Source organism: Macadamia integrifolia, chromosome 14, assembly GCF_013358625.1.
Source record: "Macadamia integrifolia cultivar HAES 741 chromosome 14, SCU_Mint_v3, whole genome shotgun sequence".
In the NCBI taxonomy this organism is placed as follows: Eukaryota; Viridiplantae; Streptophyta; class Magnoliopsida; order Proteales; family Proteaceae; genus Macadamia; species Macadamia integrifolia.
In genome coordinates, this window is record NC_056570.1 from 6,511,329 (window position 1) to 6,537,017 (window position 25,689).

Consider the following 25,689-nt stretch of genomic DNA (forward strand, 5'->3'; position numbering starts at 1 on the left):
TCTAGATTGTCCTGTAGCTGCTGTCATTTTACAGTTGAGTTGGATTATCCCAAGTTCATATTTTTGGGGTTGAGGGTTTGAAGGTCAACCTATGACAAAAGCTATGTTTCTGGATTTGCATTTTGAAGGTCAGTCTGTTTCATAATTTGCATTTAGTTTCATGGGAATCTTAGGTTTTTAAGGGAGCAAAGCAAATTACCTTTGGGTACTTTGTTCTGTTCTGGTGAGGAGCAATTAAGGTTTCAAATTTAGGATTTGTGGTTCAGCACTGGCTTTCAAAGTATTGAGGGTGCGTCTGGATTCTCTTACAGAAGCACCATCCTGAAGTTAAATGGGTTGATTAGGTATAGGTTTGTCGCTATGTCTTAGGTTTTGGTTTTCAGGGCACATTGTTTTGTATGGAGATCTTTTATTTGTTAGTTCTAACATATTGAACCTGCTGGCATTAGGAGAGCCTTGGTTTATCTCGATGGTTTTAGGCTTTTGGGATTTTTTTTCTTTTTTTTTGGGGGGGTTGGGGTGTGGGGTTGGGTTGTTTGGGTACTGTGTTGTGTCGAGGGCCATTCTGGTATAGTACCAGCCTTTTAGAGGCAAATGGGGGCCTGCCCCCATTTTTTCGTGGATTATTGGCGATGGAGGCGATCTCTTAATTTTGGAGTTGGCTTTGACCCTTTAGATATTCTTGTTTCCCCATAATATCATGTTGTTTCAAGGTCCAGTTTCAGATTGTTCTGTAACTGTTATCATTTTACAGTCGAGTGAGGTTATCCCAAGTGTGTTTTTTTTTTTAAAATTTTTTGGGTGGGTTTGAAGGTGTTTAGATCACCTTATTTCAGAGGGGGCTTTGAGGTGTGTGGTGTTGAAGAGTCTGGATTTGAGTTTTTTGTTTTTATTTTTTTGATCAGGCTGTGGATTCGTGAGTTCAGTAAGTCATTATCTATTTTAAGATATATTTGCCCAAATTTCTATTGGGATTGATGGTTCAGCAGGGAGGAGTTTGAGCTCTTGGGTGGTCTTATAAATGTACGATATATTAAATCCAACTTTTCGATCAATATTCTGGCATTTTAGAACACCAGCCATCAACTATTTGAAGGTATATTTGCCCAAATTTCACTTTGGATTAATGGTTCAGGAGAGAGAAACCTGTTTCAGGTAGGTTTACATGGTGAAGGCACAATTGTATTTCTGGGCCTCATCTGCAAGGGACTTGAGACGTTACATGAACAGAAAAGTTTCATGCTCAGGTACTTCACATGCCAAACGAGACATTATAGTTCCGCTACTTGTTTGGATTGTTGATTAAGGCCACCATCGCCGGTGTTACTGTGAAGTTGGGGGATTTGGATAACATTGGTTCCAATATTTAATCACAGGAGTCACCCGGACTCAATGAAGAAATTAACCTAACGAGCATGGGCATCTAAGCGAGCATATCGACCCACTGTTGCAGGCATGGCAGCTGGGTCGCAGCAGCAAACAGATTGTCCGAAGGTCTCTGTGGATCAAATTTGTTTCAAAGCCAACATCGAGCTACATCTACTTCCCCAAGTGAACTTTCAGACCACCTGCACCTGTCACTGTGATACCTTGCTGCCCCTCCCCCATCGCAATGAGCAATGAGCTGCTACTGCATTGCCCCCTGATGAGATCGCTTGTTGCAATCCCCTACGTTGCTGTGATCTGCTGCTGCAATACAGTCCATTGTATAATCTACTGCTGCAGCCGCCTGCTACGACCCCCCCATCCGCTTCTCCTGAATGATCTTCTGCCACCCATCTCTGAAAACCCCACCCTCGATAGCAACAGTCCGCCGTAGCTGTTCTGGAAGTCAAGCGTCTTGTCATATTAATTTTTTTGGTAACGACAGGTATTTTGGCCGAAACAGTTCTTTTCTTTTCCTTGTTAGTGATTGCAGTGGCAGGCGGTGCGAACCGTATTGGTCCAATCAGTTATCATCGGGACGCTCTTAGTTGCAGACCCCCAGGTGGTGCAAACCCAAGGATTTTTTTTTTTTTCGAGATGTTCGGTGGTTGGGGGTGATCGTGTATGGTTCCAGAAGTATTCCCATTAATCAAATGGGTAAGGGGGTGTTTGGTTCGGTAAATCAAATAGTGTATGTATTGGGTATGAATGTTAATCTTTTGATAGACATTTTTCTGAATTATGTTTTTTTTTTGAAAAATCGTTTGGTTGTCTTGAGGCTAGTACATGTTTCTCGTGGGTTGAGATATTGGCTTCTGTAGAGAACGTTTTTTCGCTTTCTCTTTTTATACTAGGTGGTAAAAAGGTTGCTCAAATATGAGTTTAAGTGTTAAGGTAAACTCATATTTGAAACACATACTTTGTAATATGGTCATTTATGGGAAGTAGGATGTTCACTTATGAAGATCATCGTAGTGGAATCAAACAACTCCAAAAATTAAGAATTATCATTCTAAAGAATGTCATTTTAAAGATTTACCTAACCAAACACCCCCTAATGTGTTCAATCTGAGTATACAGTTTCCAATCCTCGTAGGGATCGGGGCTCCTCGTCTATACCTTGGTTCTCCTTTGATGGAAGAAGACAAAAAGTAATCATGATAACAGGTCGTCTTCTTTGCAATCTCCAGTTGTTAGTTTTCGTTAATTTTCTTGAATGAGAGGAAGGCTTTGAATCCCAAGCTCTTGTCCTTGTTCCATGAGCTGACACATGCTGAGGATTTTTCTGGTGCAAATACCTTCAAGGTTCCAGCTAACCTGGGGATCCATCAATCTCTAGGTGGAACATTCTGAACCTTTGGTTTCGCTTGGAGCAGAGTGAGTGACGAGGTTTGCCATGGGGTGTAGTGGTCTTTTAGCAATGTAAGCATGGGTGGGGAGTGGGAGACGTCGGCAGCAGGGATGGGGATGGGGACGGGGATGGGGATGTGGAGCTGGACTGCTGGAGTCAGAGCTGACGAGAGAGGGAGAGGAAGAGCCGGAGGGAGTGAGAACTTGGGTTTCGATTATTGTATAACTAAGAGGTGGACATGTGTAATCAATTTATTATCTCTTTTAATTTTTTAACGAGCTACTTATTTCTTTCTATTTTTTCTCCTTTCTTCACACTCCCTCTCTCTCTCTCCTCATGGTATTTCAATTTTTTTTTTCATTTTTTATTTTAATTATAATTTAAAATTAATTTATTATTAATCCCACAAAATAGCTGATACTAATCCCAAATCAATAAAAATTAACCATACTTTTTGCCCACCCCTTATCTCTCTCTCTCTCTCTCTCAATTTTCATTAACATTTATATTTTAAAACTCACTCAAAACCGATCAATACAAAGAAATCAAATAAAAAAATATAAAAAAAAGAAGAAATTTTGTAGTGGTCTTTTAGCAATGTAAGCATGGGTGGGGAGTGGGAGACGTCGGCAGCAGGGATGGGGATGGGGACAGGGATGGGGATGTGGAGCTGGACTGCTGGAGTCAGAGCTGACGAGAGAGGGAGAGGAAGAGCCGGAGGGAGTGAGAACTTGGGTTTCGATTATTGTATAACTAAGAGGTGGACATGTGTAATCAATTTATTATCTCTTTTAATTTTTTAACGAGCTACTTATTTCTTTCTATTTTTTCTCCTTTCTTCACACTCCCTCTCTCTCTCTCCTCATGGTATTTCAATTTTTTTTTTCATTTTTTATTTTAATTATAATTTAAAATTAATTTATTATTAATCCCACAAAATAGCTGATACTAATCCCAAATCAATAAAAATTAACCATACTTTTTGCCCACCCCTTATCTCTCTCTCTCTCTCTCTCAATTTTCATTAACATTTATATTTTAAAACTCACTCAAAACCGATCAATACAAAGAAATCAAATAAAAAAATATAAAAAAAAGAAGAAATTTTTACTCATCCATAAAGGATGGTTCACCCACCATCCTAAGGTTCACAAATCCCTATAGGGTTTCAGTACAAGTCTAAATACCCTTCTGATATCCTCTCCCATTCATATGAAGCCTATGATGAATGAATCACCGTAATTAAAAGAAAACGATATTTCTCCACCGATAGAGTTATCAAAAGGGTATTTTGGACTTAAGGTTTTGGTATCGATCCAATTGATCGGTATCAGATTGGATCGAATTAGTATCGTATTGGATCAATATTGATGTTGAATCGAATTGACATCAGAAGAGAGAACATTTTGTTAAGTATTGTTGGAATCAGTTAATTAAAATAAGAAATAATAATTTAAATAAAAATAAAAAATAATTTTTTTTATATAAAGAAAAATAATGTATGGCATTTAAGTCAAGAAGAGAGATAAGAAGCATTTAAGTCGAGAGAGAGAGAGAGAGAGAGAGAGAGAGAGAGAGAGAGAGAGAGAGAGAGAGAGAGAGAGAGAGAGAGAGAGAGAGAGAGAGAGAGAGAGAGAGAGAGAGTGGTAACAACATTATAGGTAATCCTGGTAGTAATTTTTAGTGGACTACATGTGTCGAAAAAAGGACGTACCTGAACCCAGGTCTTGGTTCTCGTACGAGGACTTGATCCGGATTCGATATGGAGGGCAAGGAGAGGTGAAAACAGAAGAAGGGGCGAGGGTGAGAGAAGAAATTACAAAAACACACCCACTTTAAAAAAGGAAAATGATATATAAAATTAAAGGTAAAAAGGGAAACCAAATACGGTTACAACTTACAACCAGTTTGGTTACAATCTGATCATCCCTTACAAGCATAACAAGTACCAAAAAAACAAAAAAACCATAGAGCTGGGTCCTTAGTGAACAATCAATGTTGAAAACCATATCACCATATTAACACAGGGCTATACTGAAAACTCCAACTAAACCCCATTGAGCATAGTGTAATTACAAAGGACCGCAAGTTGGTAAGATCAGCAAGCCCGGATTAAACTGTACCAATGCTTCGCAAGACAATCGTTTCCACAGTTAAACCCGGTCCAAACCCTAATAGCACACCCCAATCAAAACCTTCGCCAGTTGTGGTTTTCCCTTCCTCCTTAGACTTGTTCCTCATCTCATCTAAAATGAACATCACAGTGGGACTCGACATATTACCAAATTCGCTCAGAACTTTCCTTGATGCTTTTAGCTTCTCCTCCTTCAAACCAAGGGTTTTTTCAACGAGGTCCAAAATTGCTGGGCCACCAGGGTGAGATATCCAAAAAATGGAGTTCCAATCACTAATACCAACTTTGCTGAATGCTTCCTCCAAGCACTTTCCGATGTTCCCAGCTATAGTTTTGGCTACATCCTTGGATAAGCTGATTGAAAGACCTGCTTGACGCAAGTGGCCTTCAACCATATCATCTGAGTCTGGAAGAATTCGAGTACCTGCTGAAAAGAGTTGGAACAATGGACGCTCAACTGATGTGTCAGGGTCTGCACCAACTATTAAAGCTGCAGCGCCATCTGCGAAGATTGCTTGCCCAAGTAGAGTGTGGAAGTCAGTCGTAGTAGGTCCCTTGAAGCCACTGACCGAGTTTAACTCCGAGCAAACAACTAGGACACGAGCACCCTTATTGTTCTCAGCAAGGTCCTTGGCAACACGGAGGACACTGCCACCACCATAGCAGCCTAGATGATACATCATCACACGCCTTACAGTGGGTGAAAGGCCAAGGAGCTTGATAAGTTGGAAGTCAGCACCAGGTGCATCAACACCAGAAATGGTGGTAAATACAACATGAGTGATCTTTGATTTGGGCTGCCCCCATTCATCAATGGCTTTTAATGCTGCCTGTTGAGCCAACTTAGGAAGCTCAACAACCATAATATCTTGGCGTGCATCAAGTGATGGAGCAGTAGGATTGTAGAAGTCAGGGTTCTCCGCGATAATATCATCAGTCACGTAGAGATGACGTTTTATGATAGTTGATCTGTCACCTGTTTTAGAAGCATATATAGAGAAAAGGAATGTCAAAACAAATGCTGGAATCCTTTTAATTAGAAATGCAATAAATAAAGTACTTACAGATACGCTTGAACTTGTCTTTCAATTCAGTCATATGCTCACTCTTAGTGGATCTGAAGTAGAAATCAGGGAATTCCGGCTGATACATACAGTTAGATGGATTTGCTGTACCGATAGCCAGTACTGTGGCTGGACCTTGAGAGTGGTGTGCTTCATAGATTTCTCCAACTGAATCCATTGCTAGCTAGCTTGTTGCTCTCTTGTGGGTGGAAGAGAAATGAGTAGAAGATGGAGGAGAAGGCTATAGCAAGGGATGATCTGATGAAATAGGAAAGGAAGATGCATGGGGTTTTATAGAAGACGGAAGTTTGAATAGATCAATTGGCTGATAAACCCATGTGTTGAATTTTAAGATCACAAAGAGACGTGGAAGCAGCCTGTTTTGAAACCTTTCTATCGTAAAAGTCAGTCACTCTCAAGAGTAATGGTTCTACAGATAACAATCGATTTGGTTGTGGGGCATCTTAATTATTCACATTTGTTTGGAGACTCCGTCACATTGACTTATAAATGTGAATGGCAATTAATTTTCTTTTGGTTAGGGGTGGGGGTGGTTGGGGTTTGTAAACAACGGTCAGAGAACGGTGTTTCACATATATGTTTTATCTGATAGAAATGTTTTGTATCCATTCAATTTTGGTTATGTATAAGAGAAAAAAAAAAGGCGCCTTGTTTGACTAAATTAGGATAGGAAGAGGGAATGTTACAGCTTAAAAGTACACCAGTAGATACAGTTGGTGTGGAAGATTGTGGGACTTCCAAAGATGTTCCCATGTGCCCCTCTTTGGTCCGCACGCTTGCATGATTACATGCCACTAGGATTGCGTCCTCTTGACAATTAGGTTATTATCATTATTTTTTATGTTAATATTAAATATCTAATCTTTGTACCTTGGGCTCTGTTTGGTTGCAAGGAGAATTAAAACAAAGGTAAGTGAGATTTTTATACTTAAAAAGAAATATTTGTAATAATTATCCCATTAACTTTAAATCATTCCATATTAGGTCATTAAATTTCATTTTACTTTGCATCCAAAACCCTTTGCAATAAAAATGTTTCATTACTAAATATGGTTAAAAAATAAAGTAGTTTATGTAATCACATAGAGTAATAATTATAAAAGTTATTTTCTTAAGTATGAAAATATCACTTTTCTTCCCTTTAAATATCCTTTACAATCAAACATAGTTTTAATGATTTCAACTTATGTATTACCCTTCACAACATTTTTCAGTCTTTATAAAAAAAAAGAAAAAAGAAAAAAAAAGTGAGTATTGTTCACTTAGTATGCATCAATGCTAGAAGAAAGGGAAAATAGAGAGCATGGTTGCGGTGAGATGCATCAACTTCAAATTTAATTTTTACCCAAAAAAAAAAAAAAATTTAATGTTCACTAAAAAAAAAAAAAATGCAAATTCAAACAACTTGGACTAAATCTCTAAGCCATGTCATTTGCTTATATATCTATTTCCCAATTTCTTTGACTTAAACAATGTGGTGGATTCATCTTGTCATCCATCCATTGGATTTACCATGTGACAAATGCATTCCTAGAGATTCTCTGTTGATAGGTCTTCATCAATCATCAATGGTATATGGCCGCCCTTTTGTATTCATTGGTTGATTTTTTTTTCTTCTAGTTTTATAAATTTTCTTCTACCATATGAAAAATTCAATTTTACACATCAGCCATCTATGAATTATGATAAGAATGTGTTTGATAATCCTTATATGGAAGTATTTCATTACATATTTTTGGATTAAAAGTATATTATTTGAATGAATATAATAATTTTTTCTTATATTTTATGTCAACTTATTTTTGGCCCTGTTCTAAAATCATAATCCTTTCATTTAATATGCACGAGGCTCCTTTGTGACACAACAAAGATGACAATTAATATCTGACAACCTAGATCATGTTGAGGTACGAGCCCGTGAGTTAGGTTCTGTGTTTGGATGCTCCATGCCGTTGACTATGCTCTGCCACGTATCATATTAATGCCACCATTTATCATATTTGATGGGAGAGAAAACTGAGAAACTAGGCAAGCAACTCAAGATGTTAGCAACATAGGGAAAGATTGGTCTACCAACCAAAAAAAAAACTATATACCCATTTTTGGATTTAATTTCTTGTTTTTAGGGTTTGCTGCCTATGATGATTAATGTTAGCGGCGTGAACAGTGCAAGTCAGAGGCAAGGGAATTTTTCCACCAACGTTAAGGAGGACGAAGGACCACACACTGAAGCCGTGGTTAATTACCTTCCTACCCCTATAACCATATGGATCTTAGTCATCATAGGCAGCAAAACCTAACTTATGTAAAATTACATGATCATTTGCCCCCATATCATGAAAACCATCTGTGACAAGTGGCAAAGAAGGTACTGCAACCAATTTTAATATACTTGGTTAATTACCAAGAGGCAAACCTTTTCTGTTTTTTACTAGAAATTCTGAACTTTTATCAAAGAGAAAACTGAAAAATTAAAAAAAGGAGTATAAGGGGAAGTGATTCAGGATTCCCCATTTTCGGCATTGCCATCAATATGAAATTTTAAACACTAGTTAAAGAGAAATCTTGGCCTAATCGCCGCATCATACGCAATAACATTTGAGTCTAAAATTCCTGACTTTGCTACATCCTTAGCGAGGTAATCCGCTACTGAATTTGCTTCCTTGAAACAGTGTGTTATTTTCCATATTAATACATTCAAAAAAGGTTAAAGAGCAACACAGTCTTGCAATGGATACCAAGGAGCAACTTTCCTTGAACTGAAGTCACTCCTCCAATTGAGTCAGCCTAGTTCCATCCATAGGGATTCCACTCTTTTTTCCTTAACCATTTTTATGCCTTCAGTGAGATCTTTAAATTGCACCACATAGTTTGTTAAGGTTCCAATGTGAACCCCTTTATTAAAAAACAGCTTGGCATTACCTGTCCACTTCGACTTGGATTGATTGTCTAAAAAGCAAGGATTAAAGTATCGGTATCGGTCGTCGTATTGATCGGCCAAAATTAAGATACGTATTAGAGGGTATCATATCGTATCGGAGATACGTTAAAGATACGCACATAAATGGATAGGAAACACTTTTTTATACACTTTTGCATAAAAAAACAGTTAAAAAAAGTTATATATAACATGTATTATGCATAAACAGGAAATTGAGAGTATCGCACTAAGAATCCAAGGTTTGTAGTTATCCCATAAATGTAAAATCCTTGTTCCCAACCTTGATTTCCACTTTAGTTAGAAAGAAAAGTGGTTGGCAGCAACTTTGGAACAAAAACACCTCAAAAAATTGTGTTTTTCTAAAAAATACCCATTTTGGCCATTTTATGACCATATCGGTACGTATCGGTGTGAATCGGTCGATACATACCGATACGCATTGATACGTACCGATACATACCGAAACGTACATTTCACTTCAATTTTGAAATTTTCATAGAGTATCGGTACGTATCGGTGAGTATCGGTGCATATCGGTGGTGTATCGGTGTGTATCGTAAGATACGTATTGATACAAAAGGGTTTTAAAAATTTCATGTATCGTATCGGTAAGGATCGATACGGATACGTATCGGTAAGGATCGATACGGATACGTATCGGCCGATACGATATGATACGGACCGATACTTTAAACCATGCTAAAAATTGAATTGATTTTCAATATATTGGGTGAAGAGGAGGCTAGAGCAAACCCTTCTTACTTACTTTGGATGAGTTCGAATCAGATTTGTGCAAGAATCATTCTTGAATGGTGTTTGATCCATACATAAAATTCACTCAATGTGAAAGCTTATGTAAGAAATGAGAGATTGAGTGGATTCTATGTGTGGATCGCGACCAGATCCGAATTGACTTTGGACTAACATTTGACTATTGAGATTTATATGAGGTCCTCTAGTACATGGACTAACATATGTATTGTCAAGTACAAATAGTAAAGCATTATACTTTATTAGGCATAGTGACACCTAAAAAATTTCATAAATTATTGACTAAATACTACTAATTCTTTTATTGGTAAAAATGGAAAGTTTCTAAAGATATGCTAATGAATTACTTATAAATACCTATTGAAAAAGGTAGTTTTGTATGAAAAATGAAGGTTAGTTAAAAAAAAAAAAAAATCGTACTTTTATATGATGATATGGCAAAGGGCTCTTTCCGCCTACATAGTGGTGCGGGTTCGAGTCCTGGGAACTAGCTTCTCCTTAAAGGGGGTAAGGCTGTCTACCTATATACCCTCCCAAAACCTTGCTTAAGTGCAGGAAGCCTTTGTGCACTGAGTAACGACCCTCTTTTTATTTTTTTTTTTATTTTATGATTTCATCTTTACTGTAAATATTGAAAGTCCCAACATCCAAATTTTTTTTGGGTAAGCCCAACATCCTAATTTGTACTTTAAATAAATTTAAGATAATATTTTATTTAAATAATAATAAATAAACATCTAAGAATACAGAAACTTAGTAAAGAGGGCCTTCGCCCTTTATAAACAACAAATGCCGAAAACTAAAACACCAAATCAAAACATAAATAGGTGTTTACAAGAACTGAAAGGACCAAACAATTAAAGCAATGAAGGCACATAATATAGAGCTATATATCCAGTAAAGCCCGAAAAACCCATAGGGTATAGTGTAACTAAATCATTTTAGACCTAATCTGGATTAAATTGTATCAATGCTACGCATGACAATTGTCTCCACAGTTAGACCCGGTCCAAATCCTAATAGCACTCCCCAATCAAACCCTTCTCCAGTTGTGGCTTTCCCTTCCTTCTTAGACTTGTTCCTCATCTCATCTAAAATGAACATCACAGTGGGACTCGACATATTACCAAATTCGCTCAGCACTTTCCTTGATGCTTTTAGCTTCTCCTCCTTCAAACCAAGGGTTTTTTCAATGAGGTCCAAAATTGCTGGGCCACCAGGGTGAGATATCCAAAAAATGGAGTTCCAATCACTAATACCAACTTTGCTGAATGCTTCCTCCAAGCACTTACCGATGTTCCCAGCGATAGTTTTGGCTACATCCTTGGATAAGCTGATTGAAAGACCTGCTTGACGCAAGTGGCCTTCAACCATATCATCCGAGTCTGGGAGAATTCGAGTACCTGCGGAGAAGAGTTGGAACAATGGACGTTCAACTGATGTGTCAAGGTCTGCACCAACTATTAAAGCTGCAGCACCATCTGCGAAGATTGCTTGCCCAAGTAGAGTGTGGAAGTCGGTCGCAGTAGGTCCCTTGAAGCCACTAACTGAGTTTAACTCGGAGCAAACAACAAGTACACGAGCATCTTTATTGTTCTCAGCAAGGTCTTTGGCAACACGGAGAACACTGCCACCACCGTAGCAACCTAGATGATACATCATCACACGTCTGACGGTGGGTGAAAGGCCAAGGAGTTTGATGAGTTGGAAATCGGCACCAGGTGCATCAACACCAGAAATGGTAGTGAATACAACATGGGTGATCTTTGATTTGGGCTGCCCCCATTCATCGATGGCTTTTAAGGCTGCTTGTTGAGCCAACTTAGGAACCTCGACAACCATAATATCTTGGCGTGCATCAAGTGTAGGAGCAATAGGGTTGTAGAATTCTGGGTTTTCCGCGATAATATCTTCTGTCATGTAGAGATGACGTTTTATGATTGTTGATCTGTCACCTGTTTTATAAGCATAGAGAAAAGGAATAATGTCATTTCAATTAGAAATTGGTTGAGGAAACTTGTATCCTAGCTAGTTCAAATTTAATGCAGGAATTAAACTTACTAGAGCAGTAAGTACTTACAGATACGCTTGAACTTGTCCTTCAAATCAGTCATATGTTCACTCTTTGTGGATCTGAAGTAGAAATCTGGGAACTCTGGCTGATAGACACAGTTGGTTGGATTTACTGTACCGATGGCCAGAACTGTGGCTAGACCTTGCGAGCGGTGCGCTTCATAGATTTCTCCAACTGAACCCATTGCTTGTTGATCTTTTGTGGATAGAAGAATAAATTAAAATGGAAGGGAAGGATATAGAAACTAGCAAGCGATGATGATTCAATGAAATAGAGGAATGAATTAAGATGGAAGGGAAGGCTATAGAAACAATAAGGAAGCAAGTGATGACTTGATGAAATAGCTAGACAGATGGATGGGGTTTTATAGGAGTTGGAAGTTTGAATGGATCCAATATTGTTGATTTTTTTAACCGAAAAAAAACGAAGAAAAAACACGTTTTAAGAAGTTGGAAGTAGCCTTTTTTGAAAATAAGTCAAAGAAGCTTAGAGTATATAGTACCACTAATAATAATTGACTAAGCTAATGGGGCATATTAATCACCTTTGTTTGCAGACTCCATCACATTGACTTATAGTTTTGGTGCAGAGCTTTGCATTTTTTGGTGGTGATGGCACTGAGGGGGTGGGGGTAGTTGGGGTTGGAAGGTAACTGTGGTTTCTTTTTTTCGTCAGGTGAGACTTCAACTTATTAATAAAAAATAAAATATATGGCATATATATGAGAACGGTGAGAGAATGGAGTTTCATACATGGACACAGATCCTTTCCAAATGCTGGGAGACTCAGCGCATACAATGGTTGGGAAATTTGAATATACATCCCAAAAAAAATGTGAACAATAAGAGCTTTGTTTGACTAATTATTAAAGCTTTTATGATCATTATTTTGTTAATAAACTGCCTGAATCTTTGTAACTTAATGATTTTAACCTTTTAAATCTTTTTAATTTTGTATATATATTTCTATTTGTGGAATTGTCTGTTCCCCATTCTATTATAGATGGGTGAGAGTATATAAACAGATTGTCGAAAATCTGAATTTGGTTTGCATTTGTATCCATATCCGGTCAAAGGGTATCCTTATTCAAATTCGAATAGTTAGATCCGATTAGATAATTAATTAATGATTTTGAAATTTTTTAATGTTTAGACAAATTCTAGAGATTGAGGAAAAGAGCTAAAACAAATTAGAAAAATGGATTAATAACAAATTGTATTCATTAGAGGAGGAAAGTCTGGATTACACAATTTAGAGATGTAAATTAACGAATAGTTAAAAATTCCAAATTCGATTCACTTCCGTATTCATTTAGAGGTATGCATATCCAATCAAGAAATTTTTAGATTCAATGACATCCAATCCATATCTGATTCATTTACATTCCTGTTATTACGTATTTACTTATTCCCCAAACCTCCTAGTTTAATATGCATAACTTTTACTTTCATGTGCCTCACTGCTTAAGCTTAAAAGATGCATCAATGCATGGTGATGGTTTTAAAAGGAGAAAGAGAAAATGGAGACTATGGATGCAATGATGAACAGCACCAACAATATGCAAATCCAATTGACTTGGACAATGGAGACCATGGTTGCGGTGATAACCATCCACTATATAAAATTCAATTGACTTGGACCAAATCTCTAAGGCCACATGTCATTTGTTTTTATATATCCCTACTTAATCTCTTTGACTTGGATAATGGAGACCATGGATCCATCCCCTACTTGATCTTGTTGGAATCAGATCTTCTTTAGTGTCATTGGAAGTTCAGTGTGTATTCAATGGTTGAAAGAATCTCATAATACATGTGTGTTAAGCTGCATGCTCAGGTTTTTTCAACCATTAAATACATACCTTCAATGGCCTTGGACAGGATGCAATTCTCATCTTATCAATCCATTCTTTGAATTTCTCACATAGCAAACGCATTCATCTGGAAATGAAAACATATGAAAAATTCAATTTTACACGTTGCCATCTATTCATAAAAGTGTCAACTATAAGAATGTGTTTGATAATCCTAATAAAAGCATTTCATGACATAATTTTGGATTAAAAACATAATTGGAGCGAGTATGATAATTTTTTTTTCTTATATTTTAATGAAAACTTATTTTTGGACCCATTCTAAAACCATAACCTCTCATCAAATACCAAGTGTGTTTTGCACACATCAACTTGACTTATATGCCACATTATCACTAATATGTTTACATTGTGAAAATGCTTCAAAGCACAAGATGAAATACCTAAGTAGAATAAATAATGTCACCAGTAAGGGGGGTTTCAATTGGTTGATATTTGTCAGGTTGACCGAGTCCCTTAGCACTTATTGGTCCAGAAATTTTCAGTTAAATTAAAAAAAAAAAAAAAAAAAATTAAAACGGTCATGAATGCTCCTGAACTTCGGTTGGGTTGGGTCAGCCTGCCAGGGTTGGACTTTGCCTCTTTTCTCGTGCTGGGTCATAAAAGAGTTAAGAAAAAAAAAAAAAAAAGAAAAAAGAAAAAAAACTATGGATTGGGAGAGTTAAACCACACTCTTTTAGATGTACAATCCAACAATACGAACACAAGAAAGATAGAAAACCCAGGGATGCTCAGCTGAGATTGAAATCCAGATCCAGAATTTTATAATAAGTTGTTGAGATTTTTTTCTTCTTCGTTTGAGTTGCTTCTCCACTGATGGATATACCGAAGGTGGATTAGTAGCTCAAAGTCATTTGTATTCACTATTGTATGTGCTTAAGTTTTACATATATAGAAGAAATAAAATCCTAATGTCTCACACCCAAACTTCAATCCTACAGCTAAGACTAAAACAAGATAAAAATATTAAAACCTAAGGAAAACCTAATTGATTCTAGGTTCCTTGGCAACTTCGAAAATGCTAAAAATAAAATAAATACAATAAGGTAATAAAGCTATCAAAATCATGGTACATTTTATTTTTTCTTTCGAACAATAGAGGAACTGCTAACAATCGGTTTCCAACCAAGGTTCTAAACCTTGGGATCAGTCTCGGGATCAATCTAGGCTAACACCGTTTTGATATTGATTTGGATCAGTTTGGATCTCAATTAGATCGTACTAATCAGATAGATTTATCATAATTTTTAAGAAAATATATTTTTATTATGTTTTTACTGTTGAACAGTAATTGTGTAACGGGATTAAAAAGATTAGCATCAAAAGATCTATCAACACTAATACCATATAAATCTAACCGATACTGACCGTTCCTATTGGATTTTTAGAACCATGGTTCCAACTTCCAACTCACATGTAATGTGACTCATCAGTGGCGCCAACGGAAATTAATTGGTCCTTAGTTCCTTGCTTGGTTGGGCGGGTTACATAATTTTTTGATAGTGCTCATGGGTATTGATCCATTATAATTTAGGGAAGCGGGTCCAGGCCAGCATCATCGTGACCATGCAGGTAGGTCCTACCCGAATGGATGCCGGAGGCAAGCCATCCTTAGAAAACATCTAGCCTTGACCAATGTGCAGTCCCAAGTTGCCAACATCCTCATATGTTTTATTTCGTAAAGAAAACATCCTCATTTGTCTTATTAGTATTTTATTAAAAGAAGTCTAACAAGTTCAAAAATCAAAACATTGAACAATAACTGTCAAAAACCATATCACCATATTAATACATAAATGGGCCTTCCCATCAATGGTTCTAAACCCCATAGAGAAAAGTGTAACCACAAATCAATGTAATATCAGCAAGTCCGTATTAAACTGTACCCATGCTACGCAAGACAATTGTCTCCACAGTTAGACCTGGTCCGAACCCTAATAGTACACCCCAATCAAATCCTTCTCCAGTTGTGGTTTTCCCTTCCTTCTTAGACTTGTTCCTCATCTCATCTAAAATGAACATCACAGTGGGACTCGACATATTACCAAATTCGCTCAGCACTTTCCTTGATGCTTTCAACTTCTCCTCCTTCAAACCAAGGGTTTTTTCAATGAGGTCCAAAATTGCTGGGCCACCAGGGTGAGATATCCAAAAAATGGAGTTCCAATCACTAATACCAACTTTGCTGAATGCTTCCTCCAAGCACTTACCGATGTTCCCAGCGATAGTTTTGGCTACATCCTTGGATAAGCTGATTGAAAGACCTGCTTGACGCAAGTGGCCTTCAACCATATCATCTGAGTCTGGAAGAATTCGTGTACCTGTTGAGAAGAGTTGGAACAATGGGCGCTCAACTGAAGTATCAGGGTCTGCACCAACTATTAAAGCTGCAGCGCCATCTGCGAAGATTGCCTGCCCAAGCAAGGTGTGGAAGTCCGTCGCGGTAGGTCCCTTGAAGCCACTAACTGAGTTTAACTCCGAGCAAACAACTAGGACACGAGCACCCTTATTGTTCTCAGCAAGATCTTTGGCAACACGGAGGACACTGCCACCACCGTAGCAGCCTAGATGATACATCATGACACGTCTCACGGTGGGTGAAAGGCCAAGGAGCTTGATGAGTTGAAAGTCGGCACCAGGCGCATCAACACCAGAAATGGTAGTGAATATGACATGGGTGATCTTTGATTTGGGCTGCCCCCATTCATCGATAGCTTTTTGTGCTGCTTGTTGAGCCAACTTGGGAACCTCAACAATCATAATATCTTGGCGTGCATCAAGTGATGGAGCCATAGGGTTGTAGAAGTCGGGGTTCTCCTCGATAAGTTCTTCTGTCATGTAGAGATGACGTTTAATGATTGTTGATCTGTCACCTGTTATAGAAGCATAGAGAAAAGGAATGTCATTTTAGTTAGCTTTATTTTGTTGGATAAAAAACATGTTATTCAAGAAGAAGAAATCCAGTAAGTACTTACATATACGCTTGAACTTGTCCTTCAAATCAGTCATATGTTCACTCTTTGTGGATCTGAAGTAGAAATCTGGGAACTCAGGCTGATAAATACAGTTGGTTGGATTGGCTGTACCGATGGCCAGAACCGTGGCTGGACCTTGGGAGCAGTGGGCTTCATAGATTTCTCCAACTGAACCCATTGCTTGTTGCTCTTTTGTGGATAGAAGAATGAATTAAGATGGAAAGGAGGGATATAGAAACTAGCAAGTGATGATTTGAAGAAATAGAGGAATGAATTAAGATGGAAGGGAAAGCTATAGAAACTAGTAAGCAAGTGATGATTTGATGAAATAACAAGACAGATGCGTAGGGTTTTATAGAAGTTGGAAGTTTGAAGGGATCCAATATTGACAAATTTTTAAATAAAGAAAGGGGAAAAACATGTTTTACAGAAGTTGGAAGTAGCCTTTTTTGAAAATAAGTCAAAGAGGCTTAGAGTAATACTACTACTAATAATTGACTAAGTTTTGGAGACTCCGTCACATGACTTTGTTTCGAAGATAACCTGTCAGGTTAGACTTCTACTTATTAAGAAAAAGTTAAAAAAAAATGGCATTTATACGAGACAACGGTGAGAAACTGGAGTTTCATATATGGGCTTAGATCCTCTTCAGTTGTGACGCCTAATGCGGCATTCGACGATGATATTAGTGTTATATAAATTGTCTGGATTTTTGTACCTTAATGATTTTAAAATTTTTAATCTTTTAATTTTAAACTTATATATATATTTTATTTGTGAAAGTATTTATTAATATTTACTTCTTCCCCGAATCTCTTAGTTTAATATAGACGTAACTTTTACTTTCATGTGCCTCACTGTTAAAACTTAAAAGATGATCAAATTAACCAATTTCCAATCAATGAGTGCTGTTTACTTAAGTCATGCATCAATGCATGGTGCTATTTCCAGTTTGATTCTGAAGGAGATATGGCATCCATTTGGAGGAGAAGCCCGCTTCGAGTGGGTAAACAGTATGTGAGGTTCTAGAGATGGTGTCCATACTTTAATGTGAACGAAAAATATATTAAAAAGGCAATGGTTTGGGTGCGCTTCCCAGATCTGCCTCTTGAATACTGGCATGAGAAAGTGCTTTTGATGATGGCGAAGGCGGCGCGGCGCCTTATTGCTCTTGATCAGCACACCAAAAATGTGGTGTTTGGAAATTATGCCAGGGTTCTTGTGGAGATGGAGTTGGGAGGTCAGAGACTAGAGGAGATTCAGGTTGAGCGCAGGCAACCTAGAACCACAAATTTCTTTTGGTTTAGACAGCCTCTGATTTATGAAGACTCCTTGGGTAAGTGCAGCTTCTACAAGAAAGATGGGCATGTCATTGCTGAGTGCAGAGAGAAAAAAAATGCTGATATGAGAGAGGCTCGGCAAAACTTGGGTGGTATTCTAGGTGCTGTCTATGCTGATGAACCCCCAAGGAGTTCGATGGCACCTGCTTTTAATCCTCCTTTGGGTAGATCCAACATTGGTGACGGCGGTCATGCATCTCTCAAAGTCAGAAATCAACATAGGGAGAGTGGAGCCGCCGTGAGCGGTGGTCGTGTGGCTGAGAATGGCGATGGAGGTGCTACCGTATGTGGTGGAACGTCCAACGTTCAAGGGGAGGCAGAGAATCCAATGGGGAATAATTCAAATTCAGAAGATATTTCCAATAAGGAAACTACCTCATCAGCAAATCTTATGGGATCTAGGACGCCTCAGTCAAGGAGGCCTTATCCTCTGGGCATGGAAGAAGATATCTCTTCCAATAATAGAGCAGAATATCTTATTTTGGAGGAGAATTCAAATTCTCATCTCAATGCAAGCCTGGAAGTCATTATTGGAGCTAGTTTGGAGTCTAATGATATCGGGCTAGATCAGGGTGAGACCCTCATAGGACCCGAACCTGATGATCCACCCAATGGAGCCCCTGATGAGGCCGATTTGGCCCAAGAGGCTGGTAGGGTGCTCGAAGGGGTGCGCAGAAGTTTCCGGCAAGCGGCCCGTGGTGGCTATGCTATCAAGGGTGGTGGCGTCACGGGGAGACCTACTACTAATCAGCGTCAAGAAGGGGCTATTAACGCTAGGGAAGCTATCCAGAGAGTCGAATTAGTGGCTTTGCAAAGAGAAGAACGCCTATCTGAATGGACTCGAGCGAAGAGGAAAAAAGGAAAGCAGTCGGCTACTGCAGAGGATCAGTCCCTTAATAGGACTGCTCAATCTCACCTTCACATGTGATCATGCGTGTCCTCTTTTGGAACGCCTGTGGTTTGAAGAAGGATGTCGCTAAGGTAACCTTAAGAAATATTGTGAGAGATTTTGATCCGGATATCATTGGAATTGCTGAGCCTATGCTTCCAGTTTCTAAATTCCCAAAGCTTTTCTTCAACAAGCTTGGGTTTACAGTAGATGTTATTTCAAATTTCAGAGTTGAAAAGGTCCCTAACCCCTGGGTCATGTGGAAGCGGAGCTTAAAGATGCCCACTATATCCTCAATTTCAGAACAACAGATTTCCCTCCATATTGAATGGAAAGGCTGCCCCTTTGATATCTCTGTGGTGCACGCTAAATCCCTTGAGGCTGATCGTTGGGCCTTATGGGCAGAATTGGTTGTTGGTCTGGTTGGGTGGCCTAGAATGATCATTGGTGATTTTAATGCCATTCTTTTCGATCATGAGAGGAGGGGCTCTGGCTGGTTCTGCTTAGGGGCTGCCATAGATTTTGTCGCGATGGTTGATGCATCTTCCATGGTCCAACTCCCTTCTTCCGGAAGGAAATTTAGCTGGTCCAATAATAGAAGGAGAGGCAATGTGTCTGCAATTCTGGACAGGTCTTTTGTGAATGAAGAATGGCTGGAAGCCTTTGATGTTTGTGCTCAGCAGGTGCTTCCCCGTGTTGCCTTCGATTATGCTCCCCTGCTTGCCTGCTCGGGGTCTCATCCCAAGCCGCGGAATCGCCAATTTAGAATCAATAATTTCTGGATGGATCACTCAGATTTTTGTTGACATGGTTAGGGAGGATTGGAGAATACCTATAGTTGGCTCTTATATTTATATTTTTTCCCAAAAACAAAAATTGCTGAAATCTGCTCTGAAGACTTGGTCTCGTGGTGCCTTCCCCAGTCTGAACTTAGAAGTATCTGCTTCTAGGGCTGATCTGGAGAACGTTCAGCGTCATATGGAGAAGGAGGGATTCTCAGAGTAGCTTTTTGACCTGGAGTCTGTTGCAAAGACCAGGTTATGGAAAGCTACTAAATCCTAGGAGAAATTACGGATCCAAAAGTCCAGAATCAGGTGGATGCGTGAAGGTGACAGATGTTCAAAGTTTTTTTATGTGATGACTAGAGTGAAGCGATCCAAGAATTTCATCAGGACCATTGTTCCAGAGCAGGGTGAGAAGATTTCGGATCAGAATCAGCTGGGCTCCTATATTGCAGAAATTTATGAGAATTTTCATAAGCGAATCGAGCTAGAAAGCCACCCTAAGATCTTTAATTGCATCCCTAGAAATTTGCAGGACTCTGATCGAACCACATTAGACTCAATTCCATTTAATGATGAAGAGGTCTATGCCAAATATTGATGATCTCCCAGATCCGATTCAAGCTGGAAATCTCACAAAAATTATGATCCCTCAGGAGGCATATGAAGAGAAATTACATTCTTTCTCTCACACACTGATTGGCTGAGTAAATTTTTGCTTTGTCTCGATGGATGAAGTAAGGGCTGAAGCAAAGAATGTTTGGAACTTGAAGGGTAGGGTGCCTCTTGCGCCTTTGGGAAAAGGTTTCATCCTTCTTCATTTTGAAGTGGAAGGTGATATGGCTTCTATGTGGAAAAGGGGTCCCATCAAAGTTAAGGGACAGATTATGCGTTTCCAGTGATGGCGACCGGAGTTCAGTATTCATGAAGATCCAGTTCAGACCAAACTGGTCTGGATTCGATACCCAGAGCTTCCTATGGAGTATTGGCATGAGAAAATCTTACTCTCCATGGGCAAAGCCTCAGGGCGCCCTGTACAGGTTGATCTCAGAACTCTATAGGGTACCATAGGGAATTACGCTAGGGTGTTGGTGGAAGTGCCGTTGAGCGGTACCAAAGTGGAGGAAATTCAGGTTGAAAGAAAACAGCCAGGTAAGGATGTTTTATTCTGGTTCAAACAAAGAATTCTCTATGAGGATGGCATTGAAAGGTGCACATCCTGTAAGAAATTGGGTCACCTTGCTGAGCAGTGTCGATCTAAGAGGAACACTGAGCGGCAGCCAGCTGAGGAAGACCGACGTCCAACAGGAACTTTTTAGGTAACTGAGGAGGAGGTGGTGCGCCCAGATCAGAGGAAATCCATGCAAAATCTTCTCAATTGGTAGGAGATCGTAGATCTCTTCTCCCTATAGTAACTTCTCCATTTAGAGGAACTATTCCATCCGTGGAAGATATAGAAAGTATAGAATGGATTCCAATGGACGGGTTGCTAGAAGGTAACTTGGAAATTTTTATTCCTGCTCCAAATGCCCATGAGAGATCTACCCAGGACTCGACCATGGTGGATAACCCACTGGGCAGTGGTTATGGATTTGATTCAGACCCAGAGGAATCAGAACTCTACTCATCTGAGAAGGAGTCGATGACCTCTGGGCATGGCAGTGACGATGCGAAGGAGGAAGTGACTGTTTCGGTTTCTGCACTCAATGAAGTTAAAGGCGGCATTGCTTCTAGAACTCTTTGACCTCGCAAAAAAAAGTGGTATATATTGGTGGTCGCGGAGGTCGCCATCAGGAAAGAGGAGGGAGAGGCGGTCGCGGGCAGGATTGGGGTGAGCCAGAACATGTGATCTCTGAAATGTCTCCAGCTACCCTTGAGGCAGGCAGAATTATTATTACTCACCAGAAAGTAGAAGAATTTGATCATGCTATTTCAAGAGCAGATGGCGAGGCTATAAGGAAGGAAAATCTACTGCTGTGACGGGGCATGCCTTGAGGTCTGATCATCAGGCTATTCCCAGGAATTGATTTATGAAGATTCTCTTTTGGAACATAAGAGGAATGAAGAAGGTAGCCGGAAAGCGCGCCTTAAGAGAATTAATAAAAAAGAAGAACCTTGATCTCCTTTGTATTGCTGAACCAATGATTCCAGTAAGTGATTTTCCAAATCTATATTTTCATAAATTGGGATTTCACTCCAAATTTATTTATAATAATAGTATGGGTAGAATTTCGAACTTATGGATTATGTGGAAAAGAAATATAGCCTGCCCTGTGGTGATTTTTGAGTCATCTCAGCATATTTCGGTATCCCTGACTTGGGACCTTTCCCAAATTCAAGTCTCTTTTGTCCATGCTAACAGTTTTTGAGTAGAGAGGAGAGCTCTTTGGTTGGACTTGGTAGCGGATATTCCTCACACCACAACCCCTTGGGCCATGGTAGGTGATTTTAATGCTTATCTTCAGTCGCGTGAAAAGAAGGGACCAGGTAATTTTAGCTTGGGCTCTGCTGCAGAATTCAATGCTATGATAGACTCTACTTCCATGGCTCAACTGCCTTCAAGTGGAAGAAAATTTACCTGGAGTAATAATCGGAAAGCTGGTAATGTTTCGGTTGTGCTCGATAGAAGCTTCTGTAATGAAAAGTGGTTAACTGTTTTTCAAGAGTCCTCGCAACTAGTGCTGCCAAGAATTGCTTCTGATCATGGGCCGATTTTGATGGTCTCTGATGTTAGCCAGCGTCCCTCAAATTGCCCTTTTCGCTTTCACCAATTTTGGATGGAACATGAAGATTTCGTCAGAGTTGTGGCTTTGTCCTGGTCTGAATGGGTCTCTGGACCGCCTATCCTAGTTCTCACTTCTAAATTGAAGCGGCTGAAGAGGGACCTAAAATCTTGGGTGAGATCTACCTTTCCTAACTTTGATGAAGACCTAGAGCGTGCGAAGAAGACTCTGAACCAGATTCATGACCAGATTGCAAGTGAAGGGATGAACGATCATCTATTTGCTAGGGAAGCTGATGCGAAGACGGGATTAGTGACAGCCTTGGAAAACCATGAAAAAATCTGGGCGAAAAAGGCGAGAATCAGGTGGTTGAAAGCTTGTGACAAGAACTCAAAATTTTTTCACCTTTCAGTCAAAATGAGAAGAAACAAAAACTCAATCAGAGCTCTCAAGAAGCCGAATGGGACCATTGTGGAAGGGTATAATCAGATAGGGGAATATATTGTGGAATTTTACGAGAGGTTCCATAGAGCCTCCACCACAGTGAATCATGAGGATTTATTGGATAATATTCCAAAAGTTCTTAATCAAATGGACTGCTATAAGATGGACTATCTTCATGGGAATGAGGAAATAAGGACGGCAGTTTGGGAGCTCGACCCGGACAGCTCATCGGGCCCAGATGGATTCTCTGGTGCATTCTTTCGCAAATGCTGGGATATGGTGGAAGTGGAGGTTTGCAACGTAGTGAAACAGATTTTCAGCACTGGGTCCATACCAAATGGGATAAATAATAATTTTATGGTGTTGATTTCAAAGGTGGATGGTGCAAATACTCTTGAGAAATTTCGGCCCCTTTGTATGGGCAACTTTTTCTGTATAATCATATCCAAAGTTATGGCAATGTGCCTTGAGACTCTCCTCCCTCGTCTAATCTCAGAAGAGCAGAGTGCCTTTCAGAAGGGGAAGATGATCCACGACAATATAGCTGTGGCTTCTGAGCTTGCAAATTTAATGTTCTCTGCAACCAGAGGTGGAGGCCTTGGTCTCAAAATTGATATAAGGAAGGCTTATGACACTATTTCCTGGTCTTTTATTTTTCAGGTGTTGAGGAAATTTGGCTTCTCCAATAAATGGATCAATTGGCTACACCAACTCCTGCTATCGACCAAAGTTTCTATTCTTGTGAACGGAGGTCCTCAGGGCTTCTTCGGGATGGAGCGTGGCCTGAGACAAGGTGATCCTATATCCCCCATGCTGTTTATCATAGCAGAAGAAGTTCTGTCTAGAGGGTTGTCAAACCTAGTTCAGAGCAAGAGTCTCAAACCAATCAGTGGCCCAAGAGGCGTTAATACTCCTGGACACATTTTATTCGCAGATGATATATTCATCTTCACCAACGCCTCATTGAGATATGTAAATGCTCTGAAATCTTTCTTGATGAAGTATCAGGACTTTTCAGGCCAATGCATCAGCTTTGAGAAAAGTAAGCTTTTCCTAGGAAAGATAGCTCCTGCTCGCACGTAGACAATTGCTGATACCCTTGGAATTCAGATATGCACTTTCCCAACTCGCTACTTAGGAGTTGAAATATTTAAGGGTAGAGTGAAGAAAGAGGCTCTGCTTCCAGTGATGGACAAGGTGAAAGGCCGTCTAGCGGGTTGGAAAGGAAACCTCTTGTCTCTGGCGGGCAGAACGGAGTTGGTCAGATCAGTCAATGCAGGTATCCCTAACCATAGTTTTGCTATTTATTGGTGGCTATCTTCCCTTTTGTCTATAATGGAACGATGGATGAGAAATTTCATTTAGACGGGGGAGACTGAAACGTTCAGGAAAATTGCTGTTAAATGGGACTCCCTTTGCATGCCTAAAGAGGAAGGCGGTTTAGGTATCAGGAGACACCGTGATATCAATAAAGCTATGTTGTGCAAGCTTGCTTGGAGGATCAAGCATGAGAGGACAGCCACCAGCTCCTTCCTTAAAGCCCGCTTTGTTAAAAAAGATGGTAATTTCAAAAAAGGAGTTTCTTCCTCTATTGCCTTGGGGGTGAAAAAAGTTTGGAGTTTTGTAGAAGAAAATGAAAGATGGATTATCGGTAATGGTAATCTTACAAATTTCTGGAAAGATAAATGGTGGGGACCTAAATCTGTTCTAGAGGAGCTAGAGGGATTAGACCTGACAACTCTTACATTTACCGCTAAGGTGAGAGAATTTATTTGTGATGGAGAATGGACGCTCCCTGAGGTGAGATCGGCGGAGCTGAGAAGAATTTTGGATAAAATTAAGCAAATTAAAATTTCTTTAGCTGAGTTAGATGACACATGCTGCTAGTCTTTGTCGACTTTGGGAAATTTCTCTACAGCCTTAGCTTGGGAGGGCATCAAAAGGAAGGTTAACAAGACTCCATGGAGCACTCTGGTTCGGAGGAAAGGTCTGCCGCTTAGGTTCTCCACTCTAGGTTGGCACCTTGCACATGGTAGACTGCCAACAGACGAGCAGATTTAGACATAAGGGGATTTACCTTGCTTCTAGGTGTGCCCTCTGCAACCAAGACGGGGATAGCATCGATCATATTTTCCTCAGGTGCTCCTTTGTGACTTCTGTCTGGAAATCCTTTATTGACTGCTTTGATGTGAGATGGAAAATGCATCAGTCGATTGCTAATCTGATTAGTTGGTGGAAAACAAAGGGAAGAGTAGTAAATCTCAAAACACCTTGGATGATGGGATTTTCTATTATAGCAGCAAATAATTGGTGGGAAAGAAACAAAAGGTGTCACGACAACAATGCTTGGAATGATAAGCAGATATTTGACTTTAGTCGGCAAGAGCTCTGTCTTAGTATAGGGAAAGTGACGGGCGAGGTGAAGTCCCACTGATGTTATGTGTTGTAGGAGATTGGGATTATCTGCAGTTCCGTCTAGGCATCTCCCTCTTCTGGAAGTCCACTGATGTAAGCCTCATCCGAATTCGCTTAAGATTAATGTCGATGGTAGCGCTCTGGGAAACCCGAGAAGAGCAGGGGCTGGAGGGGTAGCTCGTGATCATGATGGCCAAGTTTGTGATTCGTTTAGTATTTTTCTGGGCATTAAACAGATTTATGATGCTGAGTTTGAGGCTGTTATGGAGGGCATTTTGATGGCAAAGGCGCTAGAAGCAAGGGGTCTTTGGATAGAGTCTGACTCGGCTGCGGTGGTCACTGTGATTCAGAGTAACCATATTCCATGGTTCACTCTCCAAAAATGGTTGTCCCTTCTTCCGTTCCTAGAATCGATCCCATGGAAGATCTCCTATTGCTTTCGCGAAGCAAATCTGATAGCGGAATTC

General features: G+C 39.6%; 3 protein-coding genes across 3 annotated transcripts in view; all 3 read right to left on the bottom strand.

Annotated features, from left to right (window-relative positions):
* Positions 1–4,610: 4,610 nt before the first annotated feature.
* Positions 4,611–6,314, bottom strand: LOC122061185 (chalcone synthase-like). The gene is made up of 2 exons (XM_042624398.1): positions 5,975–6,314; positions 4,611–5,886 (listed from the first exon to the last, which is right to left on the bottom strand). Exons 1-2 carry the CDS (start codon positions 6,150–6,152, stop codon positions 4,889–4,891), a joined length of 1,176 nt encoding a protein of 391 aa, XP_042480332.1. The 5' UTR covers positions 6,153–6,314; the 3' UTR covers positions 4,611–4,888.
* A 4,086-nt stretch (positions 6,315–10,400) lies between these two features.
* Positions 10,401–12,100, bottom strand: LOC122061186 (chalcone synthase-like). Its single transcript, XM_042624399.1, has 2 exons — positions 11,788–12,100; positions 10,401–11,662 (listed from the first exon to the last, which is right to left on the bottom strand). The coding sequence occupies exons 1-2, from the start codon at positions 11,963–11,965 to the stop codon at positions 10,665–10,667; spliced, it is 1,176 nt and encodes a 391-aa protein (XP_042480333.1). The 5' UTR covers positions 11,966–12,100; the 3' UTR covers positions 10,401–10,664.
* A 3,229-nt stretch (positions 12,101–15,329) lies between these two features.
* Positions 15,330–25,689, bottom strand: part of LOC122061735 — a 29,723-nt gene continuing 19,363 nt past the window's right edge. The window contains exons 5-6 of the mRNA XM_042625183.1: positions 16,630–16,836; positions 15,330–16,527 (exon numbers count right to left, since the gene is read on the bottom strand). Of these exons, the coding sequence (XP_042481117.1) occupies positions 15,530–16,527; positions 16,630–16,836 (1,205 nt within the window). The 3' untranslated portion in view covers positions 15,330–15,529. The remainder of the gene's footprint in view (positions 16,528–16,629; positions 16,837–25,689) is intronic.

Coding starts and splice junctions, on each gene's coding strand:
- LOC122061185 (XM_042624398.1), bottom strand. CDS start 6,152: ATGGATTCAGTTGGAGAAATCTATGAAGCACACCACTCTCAAGGTCCA. Junction 5,887..5,974: donor AGACAAGTTCAAGCGTATCT/GTAAGTACTTTA, acceptor CTTCTAAAACAG/GTGACAGATCAACTATCATA.
- LOC122061186 (XM_042624399.1), bottom strand. CDS start 11,965: ATGGGTTCAGTTGGAGAAATCTATGAAGCGCACCGCTCGCAAGGTCTA. Junction 11,663..11,787: donor GGACAAGTTCAAGCGTATCT/GTAAGTACTTAC, acceptor CTTATAAAACAG/GTGACAGATCAACAATCATA.